This window comes from Crocodylus siamensis, chromosome 2 (genome assembly GCF_052110815.1).
Source record: "Crocodylus siamensis isolate JL-2025a chromosome 2, ASM5211081v1, whole genome shotgun sequence".
Classification (NCBI taxonomy): domain Eukaryota; kingdom Metazoa; phylum Chordata; order Crocodylia; family Crocodylidae; genus Crocodylus; species Crocodylus siamensis.
In genome coordinates, this window is record NC_143396.1 from 94,992,748 (window position 1) to 95,007,485 (window position 14,738).

At 41.8% G+C, this 14,738-nt stretch overlaps 1 protein-coding gene across 2 annotated transcripts in view; it reads right to left on the bottom strand.

Annotated features, from left to right (window-relative positions):
• GATB (glutamyl-tRNA amidotransferase subunit B) overlaps positions 1 to 14,738 on the bottom strand; it is a 66,137-nt gene that overhangs the window by 14,486 nt on the left and 36,913 nt on the right. Inside the window, exons 5-9 of one of the 2 annotated variants that reach the window (XM_090036389.1) lie at positions 13,831 to 13,953; positions 11,386 to 11,499; positions 10,588 to 10,672; positions 9,405 to 9,449; positions 7,568 to 7,757 (exon numbers count right to left, since the gene is read on the bottom strand). In XM_090036389.1, coding sequence (XP_089892515.1) covers positions 7,568 to 7,757; positions 9,405 to 9,449; positions 10,588 to 10,672; positions 11,386 to 11,499; positions 13,831 to 13,953 — 557 coding nt within the window. The remainder of the gene's footprint in view (positions 1 to 7,567; positions 7,758 to 9,404; positions 9,450 to 10,587; positions 10,673 to 11,385; positions 11,500 to 13,830; positions 13,954 to 14,738) is intronic. The other variant, XM_090036390.1, reaches the window with a different exon arrangement.

Here is a 14,738-nt window from a genome sequence, read left to right on the forward strand (position 1 = left end):
GTCTACAGCCCCCTTCCCCTGGCAGTAGGCGGTGTCTGCTGCAGTGGAGTCTGGTAGGGGAGTCTGCTGCCTGACTCCCCACCTGCTGCTGCCTGCTGCAGGCTCGGGCACAAAGGGTAGGGCCAGCTCCTTGGTGTGGCATACACTTCCAGAAGGGCGGGGGGGACCTGCACCCCTCCCAGATCCGTGTGGAGCGGGGGTGGAGACGGGCGTGGGCAGCAAGGGCAGTGGGACAGAGTTGCGCCCCTCAAAGCTACTATGCATGCATCAGAAGGGAGCTCCAGCCCGGCTCCTGCCCCATGGACAAGCCACCCACAGCTCTATCCCACTCCCTGTTGGGCCCCAGCCCTGCCCAACTCCCTCCTCCTTATGGGGGCCTCAATTTCAAAGGAGTTCATCCAGTCCTATTACAAGGGTAGTTCATCCAATCCCCACCCCCAAGAAGACTTACCTGCAGCAGCTGCTCTCCAGGCTGCCTGGGGCCAGGTGCATGTACCCCTTGCCTGACCACCCTCCACCCTGCTGGAACTCTGCCAGCCTGCAGAGGGCTCCTCACAAAACTGCAAAATCCCCAGGCTTCTTTGGTAAAATGATTCCAAAAACTGAAAATTGTGATTCTAATATGAACTATTTTTACATGTAATATACAAAAAGTTTTGGTTTTCCCATATTGAGTCAAATAAGCCACTGATTCCATTAACCAGCAATTCTATAAAGCAGAATCCACTGCGATGGAAATATGGGTAGAAAACAACGAGGGCATAATCTAAAGCGAGTTTATTCTACTACCAATTATTGGATAATTCAAGCAAAATGGTATTTTGGATACTTACCTGCCTAACAGAAGCTGTTTCACTTGCCACATACTGATAGAAGTACTTGGCATTTAAAATACCTCAGTAGTTAATGCAATGACTGTCCCTGGAAACAATCTCCCAGCTTAAAACCAACATAGAACCTGTAATGTTCTGGTTTATGGGAATGATTGCTGTCTCACTTGATCCTGAATATGCTTTAATCTTCACAAAAGAACGAATGAAATTTCACAATGTCAGTGCTGCGCTCGTTATGGACGGTTCCTTAGTGCTTTCATCATTTCATAGATATTTGGGCTGGAAGAGACCTTGCAAGATCACTGGGTCCAGGCCCCTGCCCAAAAAGGCAGGCAGTCAGCAGGGGTCAAATGATCCCAGCAAGACAGGCATCCAAGTATTTCTTAAAGAAATCTAGAGTAGGTGCCTGCACCACCTCGGGGGGGGGGGGGGGGGGGGGGGGGGGGGGGGGGGAGGGAAGGGGAGTTTATTCCAGGCCCTGGGGATTTGGACAGTAAAGAAGTTTTTCCTTATGTCCAGCTTGAAACAGCCCTCCAAGAGTTTGTGACAGTTGGATGTAGTCTTCCCGTGGGGTACTCTGGTAAACAGCTGTTCTCCCAGTTCCCAGTGCACACTTTTTATATGTTTATAGGCTGACACAAAATCAGCCCTGAGCCTATGCTTCTCCAGGCTCAAGAGCGCCATGTCTGTCAGCTTCTCCTCATAAGGCCTGCTCTCTTGTTCTCTAATCATTCATGTGGCTCTCTTCTGGACTCTCTCGAGCTTCTCCATATCCTTTCTGAATTGCAGAACCCAGAACTGGACACAGTATTCCAGCTGTGGTTTCACCAAGGCTGAATAAAGTGGGAGGATGACTTCCTGGGTCTTGTTTGAGATGCATCAGAAAATGCAGGACAGTTTTGTTTGCGTTGCCAGCTGCGGTGTCACACTGATGGCTCACGTTCATCTTGTGGTCAGTCACGACCCCATGTCTTTTTTGGACACAGTGCTAGCTAGTGCAACACTTTTGAGCCTGTAAGTGTGGTATGGGATCTCTCTCCCAAGATGGAGCACCTTGCATTTCTCGGTGTTGAATGCCATCAGGTTTTGATCTGCCCACCTTGTAAGCCTGTTGAGGTTGGGCTGGATTGCCAGCCTATCCTCTAGGGTGGCTACACTTCCCCATAATTTCATGCCATCAGCAAACTTAGCCAGTTTGCTTGTAACACCCGAGTCCAGATCATTTATAAACACATTGAAGAGCACAGGTTTGAGAACAGAGCCCTGGGGGATGCCACTGGTTACAGTGCACCAAGTTGATTTGGTTCCATCAACTATCACACTGGGTCCATCCATGGAGCCAGTTCCCAGCCATCAGACCGTGAAATTGTCTAGGTAATGTTCTGAGAGAGAGCCAACACAGCGTTGTGGTAGGTAGATCTTGTCTGACCAACCTGATTTCCTTCTATGACCAGGTGACGCATCATCTGGACATCTATACTTGTGGTCCAGTCATAGGTAGAATCCCATCAGGTCTCCATTATTCCTATGAGATAAGTAATCATTACTGTTTAGGAGTAAGGCCAGCTCCTCCTGTTTGTTACCCAGGCTCCTGGCATTTGTGTAAAGGCAAGTTAGCTTGCCATTGGCAGCCCTAGGTTTTCCTGTATTCCTAGAAGGGCTCCGCCCCTGGGGTGGGGTACGAGTTTGTTTTCTTGTACAGTCTGACCTGATGGTTTGGTACCTGATGTTTGGTGGGCTTGCACCAGAGACTATCTGCCCTTCTCCCGGTGAACTTAGCTTAAACCCTGATCAAGCAGGTCAGCCATTCTGGCTGAGAAGAGCTTCTTCCCTGTGTGAGTGAGGTGGAGGCCATCCCTTCCCAACAACTTGCTGGCTCTCTCGCTCTCTCTTTGAAGTGCAGGCCGTGGTCGTAGAAGCCAAAGCCTTCTCAATGACACCAGCACCGTAGTCTTCTGTTTACTTCCTGAATTCCTCTCAGCCTCCTATGCCCATGACCCGTAATGGGAAAGATCAAGGAGAAAACCACCTGTGCCCCCAATTCTTTGAGCCCCGCTCCTGCAGTCAGTCATGACCCAGCTGGGATTGTTTCGAGCCATGTCATTTGTGCCCACATGGTTAAGAAGCACGGGGTAGTGGTCAGAGGCTGGATAAGTTTTGGGATCATCTCAGCCACATCCTGGATATGGGCCCGTGGGAGCCAGCAAACCACATGGGCTAAGGGGTCAGGGCAGCAAATAGCTCCCTCAGTCCCCTGCAAGAGGGAGTCTCCCACAACAACCTCTCCACATTTCTTCCTAGAGGTGGCTGCAGGATGCTTTTCTTCTTTGGGTGTAGGAGCTGATGGTTCTGATGGCTCATCTGGCACTGTGAGGATTTCATACCTATTGTGAAGGTCCATGGGAGCATTGACCCTGGTGCAATGTGTCTTGGGGCTGAAGACAACCGTTGTCCAGGTGACCCCTGGCTCTTCTGTCTTCTGGTGAAGGGCCTGGCAGTAGGAGTCAATCTCCTCTTTGCCACCCCTGATGGCACACTGTCTCTGCACCACAGTCTAGAGCTTCCCTATTTGGTACTCCAGGGTCTCCAATGTGAAGCAAACCACACAAGGGGAGGTGACAATGCTCCTGATCCCAGACACCTACAAGCATTACAGGCATTACATTCTGCTGCAGTCTAAGTTGCTCATGTGAATCTCACTGAGATGAAGTCTGGCATGCAAAGTGGCAGTCAGATGCATGTTTTTCTCTTAAATGTTGTTGAAATCGATTATTTGATAGTATTAATCTGTAAAAAATATAGCAGTCATGTGGTTTTAAACACTTTTTAAGCCAGTTTGGCTTTAAAACACTACAACATTTTGCAGCACATCATGGAACCAGTCTTGAAAGACATTTGGTCCATAATGGATCCAGTACTTTTAAAGATCTGCTGATCCCTGCCTGAGAACAAGAAAAGAAAGGACCATTCTACTGAAAAGCAATTGTGCATCTCTCTCCATTTTCTATTTTGATCTTCCTCTGTTTACACGATCATCATTTCTACAGTGACCAACTCTAACGTAACACACAGAAGAGCATGACTTCATGAGGGGAAAAAGACAGCAAGAACAGCCACAAGGAATAGCTTCACTGGCACATATATGATTTTGAAGAGAGGGCTGCAAATGGTGTGGTGCATCATCACATAAAACACAACACACATTTTTCTCCAGGTAAAAAGAAACTAGAAGCTTTACTAATATGCTAGGGGTTGAGGGCTATATTATTCAGGTCAAGATCAAAGCAAAAACAAATAAAACTTCATTGGAATGTGCATTTATTTGCTATACCATATATAATGTATAACAACAACAAAACAAACCAGCCAAAAAGTAACCTAAAGATTATGTTTCTTCAGTCCTGTTGTCATTAGAATTAAATGTACATATCTTTTAGAACTGCAAAACAAAACCTAGCCTTCTTGAGAATTGTGACAGTGCATCCAATGCTTCATTGAAAGTTACTTCCACATGAGTACATGTTTACCCAAGTTTGTTTCCATAACTGAATTAATGTTTTTAGAGTTAAAAACAGTCTGTGGGGCTGGGAAATAGGAGCTATATTAGGAGGAGCAGCTAACAGAGAGCAGAACTGCAAAAGAAAAGCTAACTTGATTAGTGGACCATTAAAGGTCACTAAGAGAGAGGGTCATTAACACCTGTGGAAGGAAGAGTTTAGACAGACTCAGGTAGATTACACTGAGCCATTAAGTTACTCCCTCACTGCTACCTGAACACAAATATGACTGCCACTGTCTTGGGTGGACCAGGAATCAAAGCAGGGTGTGATTACACTGCTGAACCCCCACCCCCCCGGGATCTGCTCCTGGATAGCTTTTTGTGGAAAGATCACCTATAAAAAAAACAAAAAAACAAACAAAAAAAAAACAGACAAAAAACAGAAGAGACTCGAAAGACCATTCAGAATTTTTCACTGAGTATATAGCAGGTCATAACATAAGATATTTAAGTTTGAAAATGATCAGAAATGACCTAGCATACTAGAGCAGTGGGGTTAAAACTGTACATAACAAACATAACTATCTAACTTTTATAACACTCATCTCCCTCTATCCCCAACTGCCTAAAGGACTGACAAATTCAATATTAATGGGATTGTCACACTGTGTCCACATAAGCCAAAGCCACAATACAATGTTGGTCAACACTTCAGCTGACACCTACATCAAAATGAAGTAATAACAAATGTGCAGATGGAGAAGACTGGTATGGCATCGCAGGGAAGTGGGGCAGGGAAAAGAGATCTCCAATAGCTCTTAAATCTCTAATGTCTGTACTTTCATGATGCTGTTCTACATATCAGAATGACCTCTGTGGATGCCAGGGTTGGGGTTTTTTTTGCTAAATTGCATGAAGGCAATTGTGTTATAATACCACAACTGGTTGAATTCTCAGTAGTCATCCTTAATTGCAGTTATAGTATTTGCTGGCTTATCTGTCTGCAAGGCAAAGAACTGAATTTACATGCACAGATAGAATAACTGAACCCTTAAGCTCAGGGGTGTTAAACACAGCCTGCAGGCTACATCTGGCCTGCAAAGCACTGCCACCTGGGCCCCTGGGTCTGTGGGGGGCCAGATGAGTGCAACACCCCTGCCTTAGTTGATGCATGCAAATATCAATGTGCATGAATGTTTCTGGGATTTTGTACTAGGAAAACATCCTCTTATAAAAACTCATTACTTACTGAAATTAAAAAGTGTGATGAAAATCTGGCAAGTCACGCCTAGAAATTTTAGAGTTAGGAAAAAAACAAAGTTGTAATTTTCTTCCATTTTGGTTTATCCCATTGTATTTAGGTCCTGCAGAATTTTCAGAGCTCTGATTTTTCACACATAAAAGTACTTACAACTATTCCTTCATGCAGTCAGGTGAGCCAAGAAACTAACTTGCAATTTAAAGCATGATCTTGTGATGACATTTTTTTGTGCATAATGTTTGCACTAACAAGTTGGTATAGAATAGAGATTTTGCATTTTGAAGTCATCCCTGTACTACTGCCATTTATTTAATGAATACTCTTGGGCACTCTAACCTGAAAGATTGTTCATTAGATTTGTGCATCTGGCACTATCAGCAATCTGCTGTACTTCTTATGTAGGCTTAAAACAGCAATGGAAATATAATTTTCAGATGAATTAAAGTTAACTAGTCTCCCAGCGAGTCAGACAAGTGACTTTTATGGTGTATAAAAATGCTGATGTTCTAATAAACTATAAAAAGGAGAAAGACCCACAATACAGAAGAGACCCCCTCATGTATTGCAAAAAAAAAATTCAGTATAGATAATTTTGTTCCCTATAAGTTGCATCCCCAAATCCTGTTCAGAGCTAACTATTTTAAAAAATTACAAAAGAAGAGAACTTACGAGACCAAAGCAAGGGCAAAATGTTTCCTGATGTTTTGTGGAAAGTAATGGCGAGATGATGAGATGTAGACATAGGGCCATCTGTTATGGGAGACAAAGGCTACAGAAGAGAAGACTCTAGCATCAATACTGGGGAGATCAGTGGAGAAAAAAGATGCTCAGAAAGAAGTTCTAAGGGAAAACTAGACCATATCCACTTGTCTGCCTGAATCATAATACTTTCCATTTTCAAAAACAAGAATTTTTCAACAGTGAAGAAAAATGTGCATGAAGAAAAATACTGGGTGACAAAGTACTTCAGCACCTTTCTTAATGAAATATGTGTATAAGATAGTACCATCTGACATACGCTCTCAAATGCTACTATGCAGCCAAATGATTGTCACAAGACTGAGGACCAATCCGTCTACCAAACGGTGTGAACTTATGACCTGCTAGTTAAAATCTGACACTTCAACTAGATTCTCCATAGCCATATTTTCTGTCAGAGAAAAACTGCTTTCATTGAGAAAACTGAATGCTATAAAACTGTATTTAAATCCTGAGTCACTAGCTCATCATTGGTACATAAAAGCAAATAGTTACAGTGAGCAGGTACAATGGTATTTGTTTTCAAAGACTTGGAATATCTCCTTCATTGAATTTCAGAGGTCTCCAGATTTTGTAAGCAAAACATTGTTTGAATCCCTTACCCCTCTAATAAGCTGCAATTTTGGGTCAAGGTTTTCTCCATGTTGGATATTGTACATATATTACATATTTTTACATTTAAATAGCCTAGATGGCTCAGAAGAACATGTAAGACAGATGGACTCCTTGGCACATATAGCTGAAAGATCTGAATGAACTAAGGGTTTTGTTTCTGCTGCTAGGTAGGTTGAGGTCTACAATTTTGTTAAGCACCGACAATGCATTCATCTCTATACTGGAAACAGACACAGGACAATTCCTTCCATGAGGAAGATGCGTTTGGGGGACATGCCTCAGTTTTGTCAGCAGAAAGCTGGACCCTTGCAACAGCCATCACTAAAGGCAAGTTCATTTCTAAACAGACAAGATTTTCATTAGCTAATAATATGTTAGCTTGCAATCATCTTGCAAAAACTTTCTTCTAGAAACTGTGTGCTATTTCTGATATAGATAACTTTGAGGTACAATTTAAGAAACAGGCCAAACACATTCCCAACTTCAAAAAAAAATCCACGAGAGCTGACAGCTGGTTAACATGACATTTTAGAGCGTTTTCTAAAGCCCTGAAACTTTGAAGCTTCTTGGTTTATTTTAGCATTTGATCAATAGACCTACCAATAAGGTGAAACTGTGTTCAGGCAGAATTCCATACTGTTCAACAAGCCTCACTCTCTTCACACTGGGGAGGTCAGGAAGCCTCTCTTGAATCCAATCGATATTTACCACTTGCTGATCGTCTATATTAGCAGGCAAAGATTTAGCATCATACAAAATCAATGGAGGAAGGTTTGGCTCTGGCATGAACCTGGCAAAAATGAAGAAAGACTTCTTTGGAGTTATTTTTAGTGAGGATGATCCTTAGCATCTCAACAACAAAGCTGTAAATTTTATGTGAGAACATTTATGCTCCTCTGCAAATAATCTTACTAGATTTAACTGAACAATATATTGAAAATTCACAACCTGGTGCATTAGTGTGGAGTAGGAAAAGATCAGTTCCCATGCTTTTTCAGAGCCACTATTTTCTCTCTCCGATTTCCTGCCATTGCTTGTCAAAAGAACCAGCAATAGAAAAAGGTGAATTTAAAATACTTTAGACTCGAAATAAATAAAAACATGGAGGTAACCCATCCCTCTTGAGGCTGAGCAGGCATTGTGACTGGCAAGGGGGTGCTGGCTGGCAGGGAGAGAAATGGATTGACAGCCAGATGCCAAGGGCATTTCGTGCAGGTTGCAACCTCTCTCACATTAACCTGAGAAGTCTTGATGAAACCTCATGCTGAGTTAAAAGCAAAGTTACCATGCTCAGCAGGATGCCATAGTAAATAAAACTGAGTGACATCAAAGAACAAAGGCTCTCTTTTTAAAAAGGAGGCTAATTCAAGCCAGAAGAGTACTACAATTGAAGCAGCAAACCTCACTTTTGCATGAACAAATGATGGATTCATTAATGAAAAAATATAAAAACGTTTGGATTTCTCCCTTCTACACAGTTGGGACACTCTCAGAGAGCGGACTGCAATTAAAAGAAGAGACTGCAGTATATAGGATAGGTTTAAATTCAGCCTTTGTTGGACAGAAATAAGTTCACAATATAGTTGAAAAATACATCTTAAAACCTAACATCACAAGATATTTCTATTTGAAATAGCTTAGACATTCTTCCTGCCTGAATCTGCCCGAATATTTTCTTTTATCTTTTATCCAAATGAGCCATTTTAAATAGGAGCCATGCCTGACACTAATCTATTAGGGAATTAATTCACAGAATGGGTATAATCTTTTCTTTTAATGCCCAGGCATTTAGAAATAAAGGTTAAGCAGGCTATCATATTAGCCCTTGGTTAGCCTAGCACTAGCTGTCAAAAACTGAAAAATCCATTCTGCCCTAAGCACACAGTGCTTTTCTACAGATGTGAGTCTGAATACAGGTATTTATAACATTAGGGTGGGATTTTTAGAAGTGCTAACTTTGTTTCCGTTAAAGTCCGTATTGAAATATCCATAGCCTTAATGGGACAGAGAAAGTGCTGAGTGCTTCTGAAAATCCCTTATTAAATAACCTTTTCAGATAATGCCTGCTATCACGAGATCTAGGCACAAGATGAAGGTCCCCACTTTGCAAACTTGTAGTTTTCTACAACACATGTTGGAAGTGGAAGTGACTTTTGACTCTGAGCATCCACATTCATCATACCAGAGGCCCACAGCACAATGAGTTTGTAACATATGCACTGAACCCACACATTATCCAACAAAAGTTTCTGATAAATCTCCTATTGGCTTCAGCAAGGCAGATACCCATATCTGAACAGCTGTGAATGGGGTCTGATTTTTAGAAGTAGCAAATGTCCTTGACTCTGAAATCAATGGTATTTGAAAGCATTCAAGAAATGAGCTGAGCTCTCAGTTCTTGAATAAAAGTTAAATTAAAAAAATGAATATGTATTACCGATAATCCTGTTTTCCTTCTTTGTCTCTCATTGGTATCGTGCACCTAAAACAAGACAACATAGGTAGCATATAACACATGACAGAAGTTACCCGTTGTTTAGCAACACTTGTGCTGTTACCTCGGGAGTTTTATGGGAAAAACTTCACACCATGCAGACTGAGAAAGTTTTGTTAAGTCAGTTTAATGCAGACTTGCTAGGAGGTTCGATTTAATTCTACCTTCACACTGAACAAAGTAAAATTTTTCACTACAGTATTTCATCATTGCAAAAATTTACCTGTGTGCTGTATGACAGCCTGATTATAGAGCCATAAACAAGTCCAGCTGGACTCCAATGAAAGTTTTGTCCAAGTAACAACTGCAGGATGCAGATGAATGTAAACATGTCAATAGTTAGCTGCATCCAAAACAGCAGTATACATTTACATGGGAAGATGAAGTCTAGCGTTTAGGAGACCTAGCTTCTGTCGCCTGTTCTGAAAAACAGTTCTATGTGACCCATACCCTTCTATGTCTCTTGTTCTTAGCCTACTTAATCTATTTTGATTGAAAACTCTTCAGAACAGACATTGTGTCTGGTTCAACTGGCCTCACTGGAGGGCTGCAGGAAGTATTCCAATACAAATAATTCCTGTGGTGGACTATTACCATGAATGGTAACCTTAAAAAGAATGAAGTTGACTGAAGTGAGAAGATGCCATCTCCAGTGATCATCCCACCAGGGAGCATGAGATCTGCAAGAGAAGGCTGAGAGGTGATCTTGTGGCTGCCTACAAATTCATTAGGGGGCCACAGCAAGGGATTGGAGATGCTCTGTTCACCAGGGTGCCTCTTGGAGTAACAAGGAACAATGGTCACAAACTGACACAGCAGATTTAGGCTCGATACCAGGAAAAACTTCTTCATGGTAAGGGTGGCCAAAATTTGGAATGGACTTTCAAGGGAGGTGGTGCTCTCCTGTACCTTGGGGGGTCTTTAAGAGAAGGCTGGATAGGCATCTGGCTGGGGTCATCTGAAGAGACTGCGTTATATAGGATAGGTTTAATCTGACCCCAGCACTCTTTCCTGCTCAGGGCATGGGACTAAACTCGATAATCTGTTGAGGTCCTTTCCAACCCTAGCATCTATGAATCTATAAAGAACTGTTACTTGACAACATCTTTCTAAAGCAGGAACTCACCCAAGTTTATAATCAAAGGTTCTTGTTTCATTCAGAATTGTTCCTCCATTTTCAAGCTCTTCAATTTGTCTCTGTATTTCGTAGTCTGACCAAAATAAATAAATAAATGAATAAAAATCAGTTGAGTTCCACTGCATCCTTACCTTTTATAAAAATAAACTATTAGATTTATCACTGTCAAACCATAATGGAAAAGATTATTTAACCTAATGAAATCCTGATGGAAGTCACTGGGCACAGAATCCTTGGTCAAACCACTTTCTTAGTTTTGTGCATATTATACTGTATTTGTTGGGGGGTTTCTGTTATTGATTGTCTTTCATTTTTGACACCTGCCAACATCACTGGCACTGACTGCAACCTGACTTTACATGCAAAGTGGTCTGTCCATTCCCGTATCAGATATCTGGGGTGGGACTGAGCCGAGGGTTCTCATCCATTCCCCACCTTTTTCTGAAGGCAAATTTTAGCTTTCCTGCCCACATGCATACTGTAGCTGCAGTCCCTCTGTATTTCACACACATCATACATCATGTCCCAGGGAAAGCAATCAACTTCATCTCAGGACAGGGAGCTTGTATACTGCTAGAATGTATCAGAGCAAAGAATGCTAAGCACTGAATCATCCACTCTGCTCTCCTACAAGACAGAAGGGCACCTCTAAAATAAAACTGCAAGCCAGAAAGTCTGATTTTCCTAGCGTGGCTGTACTGAAAGCTTACATTTATTGATCCTTTACTTGTTTTATTACCTAGATAAAAATACCACCGATATTTCAATAATGGAGATAATATTTACCTACTGCTTTTGCCAGGAATCGTAAACTATTGATATTCTTCACTTCAGTCCTCACTCCATAAGGCTCTCCTGGATGATGCACAGATACATTGGCATCTACTCTTAGTTGACCCTCTGAAGAAGGAAACATCATCAATAAAGTACTCTTCCCCATGAACTGGACCAAAGAGATCAGCCTGTGTTAAATAAGCTGCACACAGCAGGCAGAGTGTTTATCAAGACTTTTATCAAGAAATTTAGGTCAGGAAAAATCAGCTCTCTTAAGAGTTACTTGTTCAAACCTCTCTCTTCAGGCACAGTGAAGTTACTGAGAGTATTACCTTTTGGAATGGAACTGCTCAGGAACTCTGTCAAAGAGAACTACACAGAGCAAATGCACTGAATGTCTTCAATGCCATATTCTAGGAGACAGCTTTGGGAATCTGTCCCTTAAAAAGGATAGAACTAAGTCGAATCACCTTAAAAGACAGACAATTAGAAAAGCACACTGCAAAATTCCAGGTCTGTTTTCCTTCTTTTAAAACTATGCACACATTCCAGAATTACAAGATCTACACTGCCTTAGCATGGAACAAGAGAGTGATGCTGGGTAGTTACCAAAGTGCACTTGGGATTTTATAGCTCAAGGACAAATGTTAGAAACTTGTTTTTTTCATTCCTCACGGAACTGTAATCTTTTCCTCAAAATAAGATTCTGAATGCTTCCTCCTGGCTGCCAAAAACATAAAATTACGGAGAAGGCAAACCTCCATTAAGTTCAAGGGTAGACAAGAAGCCCCAGAAGGTCGTTTCTGGCCCCATAATTCTGTGTTTATGATACTCCTCCAAGACATTTAAACAGAGACGTGGTCATGGTAGTCAAATTGGGGAGAATGGCAAGAAAAACACAGGCATACATCTTTTACCTGGTAAGCTCATGTAACTCTCCCCACACCTCATAGAGAAAACAATCTGTAGACTGACTTCTTTATCTGTACTTTAATTAATATACTATAAAACAAAGCAAATATTTGCTGTTTACCCAACAGCCCTACTGAAAAAAAAGTAAACAGCCCAGTGTAAAATCTGCAGAGAGGTCTAAAGCTTTAAAGTCCATTCAGGGTAGCAGATGTAAATTTACTGAAGTGGACTTTGCCCAGTCAGTAAAAGCTGAATGGATGTCAGCTCATTAATCTTCTCAGTCTTTCTGGCTACTTGCCAAATAGGCAAATGGAGGTGGAAGATGAGAGAGAAACTCCATCCTTCTTTTAAAGAGACTTTTCACAGTGGATCATACTTTGGGGTGTGAAGAATATATGCCCCAAAAGAAATGGATGCAAACAGTATTCTTCTGTCTTCACTTCACTGCTATTGAAGATTCTACTCTCACATTTGGATTAAAAGACAATATGGTTAGCCAGGCATGAGTGAAAGTAAAATAAGGCCCTGTGTGGGTTTTTTTTTTTTTAAGGCGTTTCTCCTGTTTGATCCTTGGGCTCTCAAGCAGCTTGTTGCTATCGAAGTGACAGATGATAAAATCACTGTTTGTCATGACTGCACACACAAACAGAAGGAAGATAAAAATATGAAGGAACAAACCCTCATTTAAACACAAGTAACTTTAGTAAGTGAAAAGCACAGTAAAAACACCATCCTAAACACCAGAGGAAAAAAATGAATTTAATATTTAACGTGTTGGGAAAAGAAAAGTACTGCAAGTATGAAAGCCCCCCTTTAAAAAGTCAAAGCCAAAAGTAGCACGGGAAACAGTGCAATTCCACTAGAGGTATCAAAGCCAAGTAACCCCAATCAGGATAAACACTTCAGTGTGCTAGGTGCTGTGCTAACACACAAGATACGTGCCCCAAAGAGCTTAATAGCTAATTCCCCACTATATTAAGTTAGGCCTGAATCATTCATCACCCAACTTTCCCAGGGTCACATTCATTTTCACCCTGGGTAGGTGCAATGGCCAGTCCTCCTACCTTACCTCACAGGCTAAGTTAGATGCTAGATCAGTGCAAGTAGCACCAGCTCACTGTAACGCACAAAATACTTAACTGATACCATCATTTGTGCTACCTCTGGGTTTCGCTCAAAGCCTTCACTTTGCTATAAGTTTGTGAACCCATGGTTCCATTCAAGGAAGATGAGCAGCAAGGGAAAACGTACAACAACTCTGAGATATTCCACTCTGCACAGGCTGATCTTGCAAAATTGATGCGAGGTAGTATAAAAATTCAACATAAAAAGCTGGGCCCATAAGGACCCCTGAAGCATGGTAGAACTTAAGAAAACAGCATCAAGAAAAGGCTAAAAGTTAAGCAGCTGGAGAGCAAAATATCCAAAAGACATATCCAAAAGACAAGAAAATCCCTCTGCAAACACAGAGAAGTACAACTGAGGTGGAGGGGGTGGGGGCGGGGGGGAGGGAGAAAGGAAAAGTGCCCTGCACCCCTTTTGTACCTGCCATGATTGCCTGGCTGCTCCCAAGTGTTTGAAGAATAAGCTGAAGCTCTCTGACTGCTGCAGCTGCCTCTACCCCACAGCACATATCAGGCTCCATGACAACTTCCATGAGGCCAACTCCTAGCAGAGAAACAGACACGAGATTTCCCACAATAGCTTTTGATCTTGGCATATTACACTGCAGCTAGCTAAACACATGAAAGCGCTTGAGCTTTGTCTGAGAAACTGGAAACCATGTATTATTAAATACCTGTCAAAATGGGTCTAACTTGAAGAGTGGTTACACATGCTTTTCTTTAATTTTTAAGAACGAAAATTTTTGAGTGCGAGAGCGCACGCGAGACTGAACGCAAGAGCACAACAAGCACACACAGGCCAAAGAAAGAAAGCGCACATGCAAGAGAAAGCATGGGAGAGTGAGTGAGAGAGCAAGCAATTGAAAGGACAAAGGAACAGACGGAAAAATATATTCCCTCTCTCCTGTCAGAAAGCAAATATAGAAAGTCTTTGAGATTTATTTTACTCTAATTGTATTGTTTTGCATTAAGCTGGGGCACACAGAATCAAGTAAATGAATGCCCTAGCAGTTTCTACAGTTTTTCAGGATAAAGGCATCTGAACACTTTCAAATTTGGGTGCATGAAGATTGGTACAGGGTCCAGAGTCCAGGTCCTAACTGTCCTGAGTCTTCAGATGGCAAACACTCACAACTTCAGTGGGAGCTGGGGCAACACAGCATTTCAGGGAGTCAGGCCATGTACTTAAGTACCTGGCTTTGCAATCAGGATTGTATTTATAAATTATGTGAATATGCAAGTTTTAGAGCTCTATAGGGAGAATTATTTTTGAAAAGCTAAAAATTAAAATGCAGGAGGCAAGGATTTTTGTACGTGATCTCTTTTATT